This window comes from Oncorhynchus keta, chromosome 21 (genome assembly GCF_023373465.1).
Source record: "Oncorhynchus keta strain PuntledgeMale-10-30-2019 chromosome 21, Oket_V2, whole genome shotgun sequence".
In the NCBI taxonomy this organism is placed as follows: domain Eukaryota; kingdom Metazoa; phylum Chordata; class Actinopteri; order Salmoniformes; family Salmonidae; genus Oncorhynchus; species Oncorhynchus keta.
In genome coordinates, this window is record NC_068441.1 from 23,972,200 (window position 1) to 23,991,444 (window position 19,245).

General features: G+C 40.7%; 1 protein-coding gene across 1 annotated transcript; it reads right to left on the minus strand.

Annotated features, from left to right (window-relative positions):
• Positions 1–15,258: 15,258 nt before the first annotated feature.
• LOC118399774 (vasopressin V2 receptor-like) lies at positions 15,259–18,882 on the minus strand. The gene is made up of 2 exons (XM_035796018.1): positions 17,948–18,882; positions 15,259–17,791 (listed from the first exon to the last, which is right to left on the minus strand). Exons 1-2 carry the CDS (start codon positions 18,810–18,812, stop codon positions 17,622–17,624), a joined length of 1,035 nt encoding a protein of 344 aa, XP_035651911.1. The 5' UTR covers positions 18,813–18,882; the 3' UTR covers positions 15,259–17,621.
• Positions 18,883–19,245: the final 363 nt, after the last annotated feature.

The following is a 19,245-nucleotide window of genomic DNA, read 5'->3' on the forward strand; positions in this document are numbered from 1 at the left end:
ACCATCCCAGTGCTTCCATTCACCGCCGTCATGCTTATCCCTGGACAGACCCTGCGGATGTGCAACATCATCCAGAGAGACCCCACCTTTGCTGTGCTCGCACACGGGTATTGAGTGAAGGGAGAGAGAGAAGTAGAGGGTGGGAAGAATGGGAATGGGCTCTGTTTAGGGTGATCACATATCCCAGATTGTGCCGGACAGCCCCGCATTTTGGCCCTTTGTCCCGCAACCAAACAATCATGTCCTGCATTTTATCAACAAATTTGAGCACTTTGCTGATGTCAATGTTGTGAACAGAGTACCGCATGGTGGGGGTGGTGTTATGGTAAGGGCAGGCATAAGCTACGGACAACGAACACAATTGCATTTTATCGATGTCAATATGAATTCCATTCATCCAACGCCATCACCTCATGTTTCAGCCTGAAAATGCACAGCCTCATGTTTGAATCAGTGATGGAAAAAGTACTCGATTGTCATAAGTAAGTAAAGATACCTTAATAGAGAATGACTAAAGTAAAAGTAAAAATACTACTTGTGTGAAAGTATTTAGTTTTAAATATACTTATCAAAAGGAAATGGAATTGCTCAAATGTACTTATCTATCAAAAGTATAAGTATAAACCATTTCAAATTCCTTATAGTAAGCAAACCAGAAGGCACAATTTATTTTTTATTGGCGGGTGGCCAGGGGCACACTATAACACGAAGTATTTGTGTTTAGTGAGTCCACCAGATCAGAGGCAGTAGGAATGACCAGGGATGTTCTCTTGATAAGTGTGTGAATTGGACCATTTTCCTGTCAAAATGTACCAAGTAATTTTGGGTGTCAGAAAAAATGTATGGAGTAAAAAAGTACATTATTATATTTAGGAATGTAGTGAAGTAAAAAAATATAAATAAATAGTAAAGTACAGATACCCCCGGAAACTACTTTAGTAGTAGTTTAAAGTATTTTTACTTAAGTACTTTGCACCACTGATTTGTGTGTGTGTGTGTGTGTGTGTGTGTGTGTGTGTGTGTGTGTGTGTGTGTGTGTGTGTGTGTGTGTGTGTGTGATCACAGTAGAGTGTTCTTAATTAGATGTGTGTGGCTGTCTGTACCTCTCACCTTACCCTCCAGTGACAGGTGAGGTGCATGCAGAGTTTGGGACGACAGCTGAAATCTATGCTTATCGGGAGGGGCAGGAGTACGGCATCGAGACTGTCAAAGTGAAGGTAGTCGGACGGCAGCGGTTCAAGGTCCATGAGATCAGAACCCAGGCAGATGGGTGAGTGGAACCAAATGTTACTGAACAGAACCACCTGAAACCTCGTAGAACCTGGGCAGAGTAATGAGTAAAACAGCTTATAGACAGAAGACCAAAATCTATCCAATCTGTCTGTCACTTGAGCTTCATCTCTAAATGTAATCATCATTCTCACTTTCATAAAGGCGTTATTATTTTCATGGCCTTATAAGTAGAGATTGGCCTTGTCCGAAATCCACCTTGCCTACTTCTTACTAAAACTACATACTGTGTACTAATAGTACTGCATACTAGATCTTACTGTTTAATAAAAACACATGCATTAAGCAACAAATATCAACATATTACTCATCCATACTGAGAAGATGTCATCTATTGTTCAATCATGCTTGTTCCCCGCCATTTGTACATTTTTGTAGAGTGCGTCCCCTATTCTGATTATCAGCTGTTATCAAACACACGTGTGTGTAAAAATACGATTCTCTTCCTCAATAGTGTGCAGCAAATTCTACTAGATGAAAAGCAGAAATTAATATGACATCCTGGCATTTAAAACATACTCAATTAAAAAAAATGTCACATACTATAAAACGTTCTATTTTCACATACCCTAAAAGCCTACTATTTAGAATGCAGCTATGGTTATTCTGACATAGCCTCTATGCACACTCATTCTTTTTATCCTTTTCGTAGAAAAGCACATTAGACACTATGGGGAGGTGATATAATATACTAGCCTTTTAAACAATATATATACTGACAAAAGCACATACAGTGCCTTCAGAACGTATTCATACACCTTGACTTATTCCATATGTTGTTGTGTTACAGCCTGGATTCAAAATGGGTAAGAAAATAAATACATTTAATCCATCTTCACACAATACCCCATAATTACGAAGTGAAAACATATTTTTGGAAAAGTTTACAGACATATCTCATTTACGTAAGTATTCACACCTCTGAGTCAATACTTTGTAGAAGCTCCATTGGAAGCTATTACAGCTGTAAGTCTCTAAGAGCGTTCCACCCACACCTGGATTGTGCAACATTTGCCCGTTATTCTTTTCAAAATTCTTCAAGCTCTGCCAAATTGATTTTTGATCATTGTTTACACAACCATTTTCAGGTCTTGCCATAGATTTTAAAGTGGATTTAAGTCAAAACTGTAACTCGGCCACTAAGGAACATTCACTCTCTTGGTAAGCAACTCCAGTGTAGATTTGGCCTTCTGTTTTAGGTTATTGTTCTACTGAAAGGGGAATTAATCTCCACCAGTGTCTGGTGGGCAGCAGACTGAACCATGTTTTCCTCTAGGATTTTGCCTGTGCTTCGTTCCATTTATTTTTTTTATCCTGAAAAACTCCATAGTCCTTAATGATTACAAGCATACCCATACCATGATGCAGCCACTGCTATGCTTTAAAATATTGAGAGTGGTACTTAGTCATGTGTTATATTTGACCAAAACATAACACTTTGTATTCAAGACAAAAAGTTCATTGTGTTGTCACATTCTTTGCAGTTACTTTAGTGCCTTTCAACATTGTATAAAATATTCTGGGCCCTCAGTTTTCCATGCCAGTGAACTTGGGTCAGACACAACTGTAGGCTATTTGCGCAAGGATAAGAAGCAGTGCTTGACTTGGGCAGGAGCTCACCGGAGCTGAGTACTGTCACTTCAAATGTTCTACTGCTTGAGCTCCTGTTCCTCTTATAAAATATTACCTCAAAAATATTGCGGAGCTCTTGTACCTAAATATAAACAGTACCAGCACCCCAAAGGAGTACTGGAACCTATTTCAGTCCAAGTCAAGCACTGATAAGAAGTAATCAGGTAGGCCTATTTTATGACGTATCCACTGGATCAGAGCATGATATTTTCCCCTTTCACGCTGAGTGGTTATCGAAAGGGAGAAAGCTGGAAAGATTTTTCAAATACATTGAGAAACTTGTCATTCTCAATGGATGTAAAAACAGACTTGGTTTGCTTGCTGTTTGAGGTGAAGAAAACATTACTTTGAGAAGCTCCACAGGTCATTAGTGGTGGTGCGTTAAGCCAATCAGAAATAATATCAGATCCCCAAATGGGCACATTTATATGCCTACATTTGCATGCAGACCAGGTAGCCTATAGGCCTAATTCTATGTACAATCAGACCAGGTAGCCTATAGGCCTAATTCTATGTATAATCAGACCAGGTAGCCTATTGGCCTAATTCTATGTATAATCAGCCCAGGTAACCTATAGGCCTAATTCTATGTATAATCAGACCAGGTAGCCTATAGGCCTAATTCTATGTATAATCAGACCAGGTAGCCTATAGGCCTAATTCTATGTATAATCAGACCAGGTAGCCTATAGGCCTAATTCTATGTATAATCAGCCCAGGTAACCTATAGGCCTAATACTATGTATAATCAGGCCAGGTAGCCTATAGGCCTACTATGTATAATCAGGCCAGGTAGCCTATAGGCCTACTTCTATGCGTGCGTGTCCTTACTCAACATTGACAGAAGCGCTCCAAACAAAAGACAATGACTAAATTTACAAAACTCATAAATGGAATTAAATAAACCAAAACTTGTTTCTCACAAATGTAGTATAGGTTGTGCACTCTGCAAACAATATGTCCACTCCGACAATGATAATGAGAAGACTGGAATTAACAGTACCTTTGCCAAAGTAACAAACATTGTAGATTAGAATTATAGGAATTAATGTTAAATGTACTACTGGTGCTAAAATATTCATACCCCTTGACGTTTTCCACATTTTATTAGGTTACAGCCTTGTTCTAAAATTGATTAAATCGTTTTTTCCCCATCTTTCTACACACAATACCCCATAATGACAAAGCAAAAACAGATTTTTAGAAATGTATTACAAATTTTAAAAACTCAAATATGACATTTACATAAGTATTCAGACCCTTTACTCAGTACTTTGTTGAAGCACCTTTGGCAGTGATTACAGCCTGGAGTCTTCTTGGGTACGACGCTACAAGCGTGGCACATCTGTATTTGGGGAGTTTCTCCCATTCTTCTCTGCAGATCCTTTCAAGCTCTATCAGGTTGGATGGGGAGTGTCGCTCCACAGCTATATCCAGGTCTTTCCAGAGATGTTCGATTGGGTTCAAGTCCGGCCTCTGGCTGGGCCACTCAAGGACATTCAGAGACTTGTCCCGAAGTCACTCCTGTGTTGTCTTGGCTGTGTGCTTAGGGTCATTGTCATGTTGGAAGGTGAACCTTCATCCCAGTCTGAGGTTCTTAGCTCTGAAGCAGGTTTTCAACAAGGATCTCTCTGTACTTTGCTCCGTTAATCTTTGCCTAGATCCTGACTAGTCTCCCAGTCCTTGCCGTTGAAAAATATCCCCACAGCTTGATGCTGCCACCACATGGCTTCACCATAGGGATGGTGTCAGGTTTCCTCCAGACGTGATGCTTGGCATTCAGGCCAAAGAGTTCAATCTTGGTTTCGTCAGACCAGAAAATCTTGTTTCTCATGGTCTGAGTCTTAAGGTGCAAACTCCAAGTGGGCTGTCGTGCCTTTTACTGAGGAGTGGCTTCCATCTGGCCTGATTGATGGAGTGCTGCAGAGATGGTTGTCATTCTGGAAGGTTCTCCACAGACAAACTCTAGAGCTTTGAGTTACCAACATCAAGTTCTTGGTCACCTCCCTGACCAAGGTCCTTCTCCCTGATTGCTCAGTTTGGCTGGTCATACCCAAGAAGACTCAAGGCTGCAATTGCTGCCAAAGGTGCTTCAACAAAATACAGAGATAAAGGGTTTCTGAATACTTATGGAAATGTGATATTTCTGAATACTTTCCGAATGCACTGTATATGTTTTTGATTATTAATACTTTCTAAGGCTGCATGATGTGACTCCAATTATGACTTTGAAAAAGTTGCATGAGCTCTGCTTTGTTTTTTTTGTGCAGGCTGTACACACTTCATCAGTCTCTCATTCACAATTTGACAAGCACCTGATAATGCCTCAAACTTCCCGGGTGCATCCCCTCTAATACCCCCTAAAACAATCTGTGCCTTTTGTAGCTGAATATAATAATTATAATTCCCTTCTATAATTCGGCTGCTTCCAGAATCATCTCACACTCACATGGCTCTCTGTCACGTGATTGGGTCTTGAAGACAGACACATCTGGGACTTAACTGCACGCATCCTTATTCAATAACGAGGTGCATATTGACAATATTGGAAGAACTTTCCACATTTACTTTTCAGTTAGCCAACAAGTTGAGTAGGCCTACCGAACAGCAAAGCACTAGCCTATGTCAATCTACTATTCTCCCATAGTACAAACGTTGACCTATTCTGTGCTAGAAATAAATATCCCAAACATTTGTGGGATGCAAAAGATCCTAAATTAATACAACCACTAGCTTAAAAACAATTAAGCAATGAGCCTGACGCAACAGATGAGATTGTTTACCTTAAAGTGTTGATAAACTATTAGGCTATTCCATCACATTATAAGTGCAGCAATGCGCACACAGCAGTAGGTTATAAGCACAAATGTTCCATTAGCAGGAAAACACTATTCTCAAAAGTGACCGCAAATGTGATTATGCATTTATTGCTTTTATTATAAAGGTGCATTTTTATGGTGAAAATTATCTTCCCAAACTTGAAACTCACTCGCTGCATATGGATGCCAGTTAGGCTCTAAAGCGGATTAATGTGATTTATTATTTGGCCACTTTGGTTGTGATACAAACCGTATCAAAACCGTATCAAAATGCATTGGCCTATGAGCTAGGCCTATGAGCTAGGCTACATGAGGCGTGCAACTATGATTTGAAAATGTAGCAACAAAAAAAGAATGCACTGTTTGCCTTAAACTGGACATCATTCACAAGTGATAGGCTAATATTGTCACCCATCCCACTATTCTTGATTAAATCTGGTATTTACATATACTAAATAATGTGTGTGAAATTTGTTTTGATTTAGAATGGACCATTATCATGCACCTGTCGTGAAACGGGCAGCGGGGGAAAATGCATGTCATCTATGCACTTAAATAGCAAATGGAGGACACTTTTCACATGGTTCGTTTTCATGCCTGCAAGGTAGGCTATAGTTCTGTTGTAAAGAGAAGCAATGTGCTTAATATTAGGTCATTTTAGAAATAAATATAGTAGGCCTAGCCTATAGAAAGTGTCATGGGCTCTCATGAAGTGTTTGTTTAGATATTCGAATACATTTGCATTGGTGTCAGTGATTAGAGGGACAGTGCTGAGTACCAAGCAGTTAGCAAGTTTGGTAGGCTACTAATGACTATCAGCAGCATCAGATCTTGGACAAGCCTATTTGCTGACTAAACAAGGAATTTAATATATAATAATAATAATATATGCCATTTAGCAGACGCTTTTATCCAAAGCGACTTACAGTCAGTCATGATGGGTGGTCCCGGGGATCGAACCCACTACCCTGGCGTTACAAGCGCCATGCTCTACCAACTGAGCTACAGAAGGACCACTGACTGTCTTCATGACTCGTGACCGCTCAGCATAACAGCCCTACTCATTACAGCAGACGTTCTTACAGTGAGCCAGGTAAAGATGCTTTAGAGACATGGAAACTGGTAGTTTAAAGAAATGAAGATACGTAAACATTTTTTACAGTTAAAGAAAAGTATTCAAGTTAGGTTCATGAAGTCACTGACGCTATTCATCTGTTACATCTTCCTCCCCAGGGGCATGTTGGGAGCTTGTGCAAGCAGGGTTATGAACTTCTCTAAGACATTTGATCAAAATGGAGTCTCTTTGTTGAGGCATTTTCATCTCCATGGTGACCTCTTTAAAAAATCCACTCTGCTCTAGAATGATGTACCTGTGCCTCTTGATGAAATAAATAACTTATTTAAATAATGCTCTAATAGATTAATTCAAATTTTAAATAATACACTTTTATGAATAATACAAATTCACTGCTGACATCTTGGCTGGAATAATACATTATGGCCTTTCTCTTGCATTTCAAAGATGATGGTACAAAAAATACAAAAAGAAACACATGTTTTTTTCTTTTTATTATCTTTTACCAGATCTAATGTGTTATATTCTCCTACATGAATTTAACATTTACACAACTTCAAAGTATTTCCTTTCAAATGGCATCAAGAATATGCATATCATTGCTTCAGGTCCTGAGCTACAGGCAGTTAGATTTGGGTATGTCATTTTAGGCAAAAATTGGGGGGAAAAGGGCGGATCCTTAAAACCTCTTGAAGCTAGGGGGCACTATTTTTATGTTTGGAAAAATAACGTTCCCAAAGTAAACGGCCTATTTCTCAGGACCAGATAATAGAATTTGCATATAATTGACAGCTTAGGATAGAAAACACTCTAAAGTTTCCAAAACTGTAAAGATATTGTCTGTGAGTATAACAGAACTGATATTGCAGGCGAAAAAGCCTGAGAAAAATCCATCAAGAAGTGACTCTTATTTTGAAACCAATGTGTTCCTATGCATCCCTATTGACCATTGAAAGGGATAGGGATATCAACAATGGCTTCCCTAAGGTGTCTTCAGCCTTTAGACATAGTTTCAGGCATTTATTTTGAAGATTGAGCGTAAACGACCACATTAGGTAAGTGGTCAGGTGGGTGCTCTCCGAGTGATTTTTGTGCAAAAGAGAGAGGCAGCCATTGTTCCTCCCGGTCCTAGTGAAAAGCCAACTGTCCCGGTTGATATATTATCGAATAGATATTTGAAAAAATATCTAGAAAATAAAATGATTAACAAAAGGCTAAGCTATGTTTCGCTATATTTCACTTGTAATTTCATGAATATGAATATTTTCTAGTAATATTTTTATTTTGCGGTTGCTGATGACAAATATACCGGATCCGGGATGGGTAGTTCTAAGAGGTTTTAAGGGTGTGTTCGTAAATTCAATCTGGAATTCCAGAGTGCGCTCTGGGCATTTGTAAAATCAGAGTGTTGTCAGATTGTCCGTTTGTAAATTCAGTGTTTCGCTCTCAGATCGTTCAGAGCGCACACTGGATGCTCTGGCCGGGGAGTAGGGTTGATCAGAGCATAGTCAAGCACCCACGCTAACTGGCTAACATTGGCTAGCTACTTTCAGACACAAATGAGAGAACACCTCACTCTGACCATATTACTCGCCCTAGCAGAGCTAGTTAGGTTGTTTTCATGTTATTTAGAGTGTTGGTGACGGTCACTTTGCTGCTGGCAACAATTTAATTATGTTTTTATGCTGATGTTTACTGACACTGGTCATATTCAACTGTTGTTGTGTGTTTGTAAATTCATCAGTTTTTCCGCGCTCCGGCACACTCAGACGAGAGTGCTCTAAAATCAGAGTATATAGTGTGAGTGGTCTCAGGAATCAAACCCACTATCCTGCTGATGCAAATGCCATGCTCTACCAACAGAGCTAAAGAGGACCTTTTGACTGGTGATTACTTATGCAGACTCAGCACTCAGTGTGTTCCACTCAGTTAAATCCAAATCCATGTACCCTGAGGAACACAGTGACTGGGTGGCTTTTATATATTTGGTGGAAAAGCATAAGTGCAAAAAATGGTGAGTGAGAGAGTAACAGGGAGGGAGGGAGGGATGAATCTGAGAGGGACAACAAATAAGCTATTATGAGTCACCCACTCTCTGATACACTCCACTTCCCTGACATGGGCACTCAGAAACCACACGTGCCCATAGAACAAGATTATCAAAGTGAGTGATGAATTTAAGAAAATTGCAGCAGTTTCTAACCTTACTGTAATATATTTTTATTTAAATGAGAGCAAAAATATATTTTTAGCAAAAAACTTTCTCAAGCAATAATTTAGCTTGGACTGTTGGAGTAGTCTGAGTGAGGAGGGGAAAACTAGCTGTTATTGGCAGAGGTTTGGAACTCTCTATTAACCAATTTACTACATGGTGATGTCACTATGGAAAGCTAAAACTCCCGCCCTTGCAAACATTAGAAGGTCCTGTGTACATTTTATTTTCAATAAGTAGGAATTAACACTGATTTTAAAAAAGCACACTTTTACAGTGTTAGTTTCAGCTGTTTTACAGTACATATGGTGTCCATCTGCTCTCCCCAGAGTGGGTGAAAACGTGCTTCGGTGATGAAATTTCACTTCCTTATGTTATAAAATACATTTTACCAAGACAAATATGATTATTCATGTTCTGAATTGTTCAGTGGGGTCTTTCACTAACATTTCAACACCATTATATACAAAAAGTCAGATTTCGTAACCGAAAACATTGAATAATAAGCACCAAGCTCTGTTGACATAGCTGTGCAGGTTTCTCAAACAACTTTTAAGGATTTTACATTTTGTGGTCATCACTTTCAAAGTTTTTGAATGAAATGTAAAATGCTTTGAAACTGAAAGCTTGTTATATGCTGAGTGCTCTGTTGACATTTCACAGAGATACGCTTGTTTCAAAATTGATATCAATCTTACCTCTATATTGTTGTATGTCTTGAGGATTCGAGAAGAAAGATTAGTTAAATGGGAAAGTGAGCCAGTCGGGTAGCCAGTAGCCTTAATTCTTTTACAGAATTTAGCCTACACTAGCTGACGTGATGCAATTATCCAGATCTTTTTTGTACCACTTTTTCCTCTTGCCTCCATTGGTCACCCTAATTCTGGCCATCCTACAATGTTAAAAGCTCCAATAACTTTTATAGAGACATATACTTAGAGGAGTATCTGAAATTAACATTATTTTACCCATTGGTCAAAATTAGCCTTGTTTGATTAGACACCATACAATGCGATACAAAACATAGAAAACAATGGATTTTGACTGCACTGGGATTTATGCTGGAATAGGCCAGCTATAACAGCTGATGGTTGTCATGGTGTTGTTGCTCTTTGATGCTGGGCCATTAGTCCCATCATTCAGTAAACATACAGCATATATATATATATATATATATCTCACACGCATGCACGCATGCACACACACACACAGTCCTCCTGCACCACTGTTCATACAGTAGCTTCCACCAGCTGGTATATTCAAGAACCTTTTCTTCTCTGCCTGAGATGACCTTTTGGGATTTCAGAAGTTGTCTTTCTATGTAGACTAATAATACACTTTTTTCTTCTCTTCAGAAATTGTAATTATAAACTGCATTCAAAGAAAAATGTGATCTCTTGCCATTTGAATGCAATTCACAAAAGAACAGAATTAACCTCCAGCATCTTCAAAAACATTTGAAGCATCAAGCAAGTTTTATGACATTATGGGCCATTGCATGGCCCTCACAACAGCATTTTTGGTTTTATCACTCAGCATATGTTTTGTTATGATGAGACATTGGGAGTTACAACTGAATCAAGTTGTGCAGCACCACACCTCAAACTCCTTCAAAACAACCCAAGAGAAAAGATGGATGGCCTCTCTCTTGTTATCTTGTTGTTTCCTCTTTGCCTACACTCAAGCAGTGTGGGTGTGTGATAATCAATTATCTTTGTTTTCTCTCAATAGTTCCAGCATCTCTCTCCATCTTGCTGTCCTCTCTCGGCTATTTGTCCTCTTTAGTTAGCCAGTGTGTAGGAGAGCAGGTAGGCACAGAGCTAGCTACACTGTATGTTATAATAGCTCATTATGACTGTGTTGTGGAGTCTCACAATGGGTCTAAGTCACAGGTCTCATTCATCCACCCACTCTTTGCCCTGTGACGTCAACTAAGTCAGCCACTCCAGCTGGAGCTAACCACTCTGTCAGGAGTAACAGAGCACTCCAGGGCTCTCGTCTCACACCTGGTGGCTTTGTGACTGCCTGAATGGTGCTCTTTATTGGAGCTAGTCATGATTTGGTTGGAGTGGGCGCTACAGTACATGATCAATACACGTGTATCCTGCTCATAAGGAAGAGTCATCACTCACATCATCAGAGCCGAGACCATAGGCCCTCGTTGTCTGGAAAGTTTCAGTAACTCACCCTGTGTAACTCAGTTGGTAGAGCATGTTGCTTGCATTGCCAGGATAGTGGATTTGATTCTCGTGACCACCTATATGTAAAATGTATGCACGCATGACAAGTCCCTTTGGGTAGAAGTGTCTACTAAATGGCATATGGTATTATAAAATATTGTACTTCTCTTTCACAAACTCTGAGAAAGTGGTGACTCTTCCTCTTCCTTTAATCACAGCACTTCTCTGCACCATCAAACAGGCAAAGCGTCAATACAGGGCTAAGATTGAATCATACTACACCGGCTCCGATGCTCATCTTATGTGGCAGGGCTTGCAAACTATTACAGACTACAAAGGGAAGCACAGCCGTGAGCTGCCCAGTGACATGCACCTACCAGATGAGCTAAATCACTTCTATGCTCTCTTCGAGGCAAGCAACACTGCATGAGAGCCTCAGCTGTTCCGGACGACTGTGTGATCACGTTCTCTGTAGCTGACGTGAGTAAGACCTTTAAACAGGTCAACATACACAAGGCTGCGGGGCCAGACGGATTACCAGGACGAGTGCTCCGGGCACGTGCTGACCAACTGGCAGGTGTCTTCACTGACATTTTCAACATGACCCTGATTGAGTCTGTAACACCAACATGTTTCAAGCAGACCACCATAGTCCATGTGCCCAAGAACACAAAGGCAACCTGCCTAAATGACTACAGACCCGTAGCACTCATGTCCGTAGCCATGAAGTGCTTTGAAAGGTTGGTAAAGGCTCACATCAGTACCCTTATCCCAGAAACCCTAGACCCACTCCAATTTGCATACCGCCCAAACAGATCCACAGATGATGCAATCTCTATTGCACTCCACATTGCCCTTTCCCAGACTGGACAAAAATAAAACGTATGTGAGAATGCTATTCATTGACTACAGCTCAGCGTTCAACACCATAGTACCCTCAAAGCTCATCACTAAGCTAAGGATCCTGGGACTAAACACCTCCCTCTGCAACTGGATCCTGGACTTCCTGACGGGCCGCCCCCAGGTGCTGATCCTCAACACTGGAGCTCCCCAGGGTAGCGTGCTCAGTCCCCACCTGTACTCCCTGTTCACCCACGACTGCATGGCCAGGCAAGACTCCAACACCATTGTTAAGTATGCGGACGACACAACAGTGGTAGGCCTGATCACTGACAACGACGAGACAGCCTATAGGGAGGAGGTCACAGACCTGGCCGGGTGGTGCCAGAATAACAACCTATCCCTCAACGTAACCAAGACTAAGGAGATTATTGTGGACTACAGGAAAAGGAGTACCAAGCACGCCCCCATTCTCATCGACGAGGCTGTAGTGGAGCATGTTGAGAGCTTTAAATTCCTTGGTGTCCACATCAACAACAAACTAGAATGGTCCAAACACACCAAGACAGTCGTGGAGAGGGCACGACAAATCCTATTCCCCCCTCAGGAAACTAAAAAGATTTGGCATGGGTCCGGAGATCCTCAAAAGATTCTACAGCTGCAAAATAAAGAGCATCCCAAGGATCCCACACTGCATAAACCATATTCAAATGCCCAGTTGTCCATTATTTTGGCTACCATGGCTAGAAGAGATCTCAGTGACTTTGAAAGAGGGGTCTCAAAGGAGCATCGTGGTTTAAAGGGTGAGTGTGTTGGTTCTTCAAAAGTCCCCACAAGGATAGTAAAACAAGGAAAATTCTACCTCGTGGGGACATGTCCCACGTCCTCATGAGGACAAAGGCTATTTTAAATTTAGGGGTTAGAATTAGGATAAGGGTTGAGTGGTTAGGTTTAGAAGTTAGGTTTTGGGTTACGGGTTATGGTAGCGGTTTTGAATGGAAATACATTTTAGGTCCCCAAGACGGTAGAACAAAATGTGTGTGTGTCTCAGTCATCAGATCTCAACCTAATTGAACACTTATGGAAGATTATGGAGCGGCGCCTGAGACAGAGTTTTCTACCACTGTCAACAAAACACCCAATTATGTAATTTCTCATAGAAGAATAGTGTTGCATCCCTCCAGTAGAGTTTCAGACAATTGTAGAATCTATGCCAAGGTGCATTTAAACTGTTCTGGCGGCTCGTGGTGGCCCAACACCCTATTAAGACACTTTATGTTGGTGTTTCCTTTATTTTGTCAGTTACCTGTAGGTCTGTCATGATAACTGCCTGCCCCCCTGGTAGCCTACAGGCTGGCTGGGTACAAAGCAAAGCCAAGTCATTTGTTTTGGAACATAGTGTTGGTTCCATTACGAGTTCAGGGCAGTGGAGTGGCTTGAGGTGTGTTTGGTTTAAATATGGATATTAAATGGTATACAGATTGATTCTCCCTAGTCTAGTGATCATCCCTCACACGTACATTGCTGGAGTATACATGAATTATCCATTTCTCGCTTTCTTCCCTTTCACCCTTTTCTCATTTTAGAAACCAGCGTTTGATGAAGGAGAAAAATACAAGATTTAAAATGGTGCTTCAGGAGTTCCATCAGGCCTCTTATGTTTACCTTTTATAACCTGCCTGACTGTTATGCCTGGGATTAAGAGTGATTGTTTGTATCAAGTTTCAAAAGGTGTGTGTGTTTATGCCTGTCTGTATGCTTAAATGTACATAAATGAGCCTTGGAATGTTTCAATTCCGCAGAACTTCGAGGAACAATACATCTTTGGCACTAAAGCCATGATTATAGGACGTAGCCTGATGTATGTGTCAAAGTGACAGCTTAATATCACAGGGACAAGGGGGACCTATGGAACATTAAACTGTGTTTGTAATTATCACACCAATAAACTCAGTCTGTATTTGTGCAAGTTTCAATATTTCTTAGCCTAGAATTCCTAGAAGATTAAATAATGAAATCTTGAATGTTGGCACATTTAAAGCCGGCGTACACAGGATTCCAGTTCAACCCCTGTGAAAGAGCCTCTGTGTAGAATCCTATCAATTCTGTGTCTAATTGTGAAGGCAGAATATTGAGACCTTGGCTGGCCTAAGGCACAGACAGCATTTCTAGGACAGGACCACAGATGGTTTTCAGTTCACAACAACAACATTAATCTGTGTCTCAGGACAGCGTCAAAGAACTTTGACATCCCCTGAGTATATTCTTAGTCTGAGGTATAGAACTGTTAGATGTGTGTGTGTTTGTCTCTTTGTCCATATCAGTGTGTATCTGAAGTACAGAACTATTCGATTTGTGTGTGTTTGTTTGTGTCTTTCTCCGTTTGTGTATGAAGTATGCTTCAAAGTAGTACATGATACAACTGAGTCGTAATTTTGCTTAGATCAGACTGAAATGAGACTGACACACACACACACACACAAAAACGCACACACCGTGGCGCTCTTACCATTAGCCAACTTAGGCAATTGTCTGGGGCCTCACATCATCCGGGGCCTCATGAAAGTGGCATTCATTTAGTTTAATTATACATAATTTGAGTTGTTTTGCCTTCCACCCCCGCTTGTGGCACTCCTACGCTTGTGAGTAGGTTTCTAGGGGGTAACGAGACCCCCCTAAGAACAATGTCTAATTGCTGACACAAAAAAGCAACGTGTATGTGGATGAAGGTCATGTTTAGGCAAATAAACTAAGGGAAATAAATGGTTACAGTTGACACTTTTTTAGTTAGAAATGGCATTGCTTTAAAGTACCAGGGTCACCCCGGTAGAAGATTATGGCATAGGGTTTTACACAAGTGTGTTAAAATCCATGTATCTGTTTTATTTAGAAATGATTTGGTAAGTAATACTTAAAAGCTAAGTCTAGTTGTCTTATTTTAATAAAATATGGGGGGAGGGAATGGTGTTGCACATGTCACCATTATTATCCGCACTGTGAGGAGATCTGATGTAAAATCACTCTTTAACTCCTCATTCCTTTTCTTTGTTCTTTCTTTGTTCCTTTTCCATACAATCCATTATGTACAATTGCACTAAATATTATTTTAATAATGCAAGATTTTGAATCCCAGCAGCCTTTAAAATGACATTCAGGAGCAAAAGGTTTTCGATAGTTGTTTTTAATTAATTAATGGGATATACTGTAACTAATAACATTAAATAACACTGGAATATAACATTTTGTAACAACTTAACTCAGTGTAACATTGATCTGGCTCTTATGCTCTGCTATTGCACAATTCTAATTTGAACATGGGTCACAAATAAAGCTACCCCCTGTAAAATTGTAGCCAACCTCCTGCACTGCTCACACTTAATCCAGTCCCCTCCTGTGACTGAAAACAGTGGGAGAGATGCGAATTGAAAAGCTCTCTCTTAAAAACGTAGCTAGCTATCTAGTTATGACATAAAATGCTGTGTGAAATAGATAAAAGGCTATAAAGTAACACTAACTGTAAATCTATCAATCCCTAGTGGAAACATTTACAACTGCAATTACAACTCAAAGAATAAGTGACCTGCCTAGTTAAATCATGGTAAAATAAATAAAACATTTCCCTGAAAAAGGGAACCGCAGTGAACCGAAATCAGACCACTTCTTGAAACCGGCAGGGAGAAACTATGGCAAGCAGCTCTTATAAAGATACATACCGGTCTGCCAGGCTCCTAAACCTAGCTTGGTCCCAGGTATGTTCTTATTCATGCCAGCTCCATTGCTGTCAGTAACCAGGTTTCCATCCAACCTTTTTATGCTACTAGAGGACATGTTGAATAAAAAATGTCGTGACAGATGATGAAAACAACAATTTGTCGGTAAACTTTTCAAAATACTCTAGACAAAATGGGATCGTTTTGTACAATTTATTATGCGAGAAATTGCGGTGGAAACGCCTTTATGCGCAAATATTGATATACTGCAATAACCATCATATCTAACTAAGTACACTTGTGTGTTCCTTCCACTACGACACCGGGAAGCATGCAGTTTATTAAACTGCAGATTAAATAAATTATGATGAACTTCACAGAATGGTGAAAGTGCACTGTGATGAGCTTATTGCTCTTTTCCAATACATGTTGAGGGTCTTATTCTGGTGACATATGATCGATGTTTGGCTGCCATTTGACAAAAAATTATAATCTCGCTCTTTTATCCATAATAATCTCATCATGTAGGCTATACGTGCGCTCTCGTCAACAGCGCTCAGATATAGTACTGTACAGAATCTACTATATGGCTAGAGCGCACGCGCCAATACCAGAGTGGGCACACATGCTAAACAAAGCGCTTTTTTTGTGTGAGTAAACCATCTGTAGAGTTGAAAATGCGATGGAAACCCATTTAACTTGTATTTTTTTATTCGGTACATGGCAATTTATCGGTACAATGTATTTTTTATCGTGCAACAAATCAATTTGATGGAAACACATGTTTAGTGCGAAAATGCGCATATTGTTATTATGCGGATTTTAAAATTCTTTAATATTAATTCACATGAAAATCTGTTGGATGAAAACAACCTAGCTATTGACACACACAAATGTGGTAGTTTATTTTATAATCGCATGCACTGCAAAATCATTGTTGTCTTTCTCAGTTTACAACATAGAAGATGAACATTAGAGAAGACTTTCATAAATCGTTTTTTATATGTACAAAGTTAAGTTTGACCAAAGATCTGTCTGGTCACTCTAAAGTTGGCCTGTCGGCCTGTCTTGTTAAGCTACATCAAACTCGAACTGTCTCTGTGAACACACAGCTTCTATTTAGTAAAGGATTATTTCACCATGTCTCTGCCTGGCCTGACTTGCCTAGTTAAATAAAGGTTAAATAAATCAAATAAAAATTCATAAAAGCACTAAACAGCTTCTCCAATGTTGATGATGAAAGTTTGATCGTTTACAATATATTTTTGAAATATAACAATAATAACAGGCAGTAAATGAATTCTATATGCCTGCTACACAATATTTTGTCAAACAATTTGCAGGTGTTAACATGGATTTTGTTAGATTAGATTTGGAAAATTATTCACATAAGGTACCAAACGAATCTATTTTCTGGACTCCACCGACATGTTGACCACACCTTGTCACAATGTCTCTCATTACTATGTTGTCTGACAGAGGTTTTACAACCGTGATTTAGCTCCCTGTGATGCCCAGCACCAGCCTATAGCACCAACCGCCTACCTTTATCCATTAGCGGGGGTTTACCCCCCAGGATTTGGCGCGTATTTGCGCAAATACCCTACGGTCCGCTCACAATTATCCTACCTATTTCTGGCTCCATTATAGTGAGTGCTTTAATGTCCCCGAAAGATCACTTGATACATCTTGACCGTGATATCGAGGGAGTAAATGGCCCGTCATCAGAACTGCCCTTGACTCGCCGTTGGTTACCTGATTGACTGTGCCTGCCTCTAGTCACTTGCTTCCCAACACACCGTGGGGATTTGAAAACCGTGCGTTCTATTTGGAGTCGGAAATGCTTTTGAAGCTCACGTAGAGCTAGCTGACCACCGCGGCCTCATCATTAATGGAGTATTTCACTTCGGACGGATTCCGGCAAAGCACCGTTTCCAGCTTCTTGGGCAGCTGGCCGCTGAAGAGCAGGTAGATGCAGGGGTTTGTGCAGCTGTTCAGACTCGCCAACAGCATCAGGATGGTGAACGTTGTCGCTACAATGACAATAACACAATATGAAATTACGCACAGGTAGACTAGCTTACCCCAAATCAGAGGGCGTGTAAACAATAAAGCACTAGGCTACATCAACAGTCATAATTGTTAACTTTATTATTTAGTTATAATAAGATTGATATCCGTGTTCTTACTTTCCGTCGGCGCGTCCATGTCCCAAACAGACCAAAGCTGGACCATGAAGAACGGAGTCCAGCAGATGATATAGACGAACACAATAACCACCGTCATCTTCACGGTCTTGATTCGTGCTTTGGATACCCCGGCCAAGCTGCTGGTTCTGGAGGGCAGTCGAAAGGTCACCCCGCTGCCCCCCTCCTGATGCGTCTTTAGATAAAGGTTGACCTGGATGGCTCGACATATTTGCACCTGGCACACCACCACAGTCAAAATGGGTAAGAAAAAGATGACCAGCGTGGTCCAAGTGATGTAGGTCTTCAGGCCCCAGGCCTGGATGAAGTCCGCCCAGCAGTCGAACACCCCGGGCGCCACCTGGACCCTCGAGAAGATGAACATCTGAGGCAGGCCGCCCAAGAGGGAGATCGTCCAGGCGACGCACACTGGGATGTTCCAGCGCGCGTGCCTCCTCTGAAACTTGACCATGGGGTTGCATATAGCCTGGTAGCGGTCAATGGTCATCACCACAATCATGTAGGTGGACGCAAACATGCCCACTACCTGCAGATACTTCACCAAGCGGCACACCAGGTCTGGTCCAATGAACCTGTCAGTAATTTCCCACATGAGCTGCGGGCAAACCTGGAAAAACGCAACCACCAGGTCTGCGATGCACAGATGGAACACGAAGACACGCATCCTGGAGACCTGTTTGCGCCGCTTCCACAGAACCAGTAATAGCCCGGTGTTCAGGATAGAGGCGCTTACGAAGATAACACTGAGCAGCGCGATCTCTACTTTAGCAAGTTTCTCATCCCGGGGCGTGTCCTCAACCTCCATCATCATACTGAAGTTACCGAGACTGCTGTTAAACGGGTGCATGGTTTACTGATGGAGAGCGAAGAGGAGGGCAGCAACTTTACGCACGAGTGTTCTTCTTCAGAGAAACAAATACAAAGATTCATACACTGACTAAATGAGAAACGTTGATATGCTATTATACTATTGTTATGATTTACCTACCATATCTGATCTTAACTTCTCAAATAACAATAAAAAGCGAGTCTGAGTGAGCAAGTTAAGTTGCGTTTAGGCTAATTAAACTTCGAAATTACAATGAATAAATGCGTATCAAATACTGACATCACATCTATGTCAAAACAAAATGGCATAAATGTCCAAAGAACTCAATGATTTCAATCCATCAAAAAATAGGACCATAGGCTAAAGAAACGTAGGCCTATAACTTAAACAGACACAACTTACTGATAATTCATTTGATTGAAGTGCGCAGGATAAGTCTACTGATGAGGTG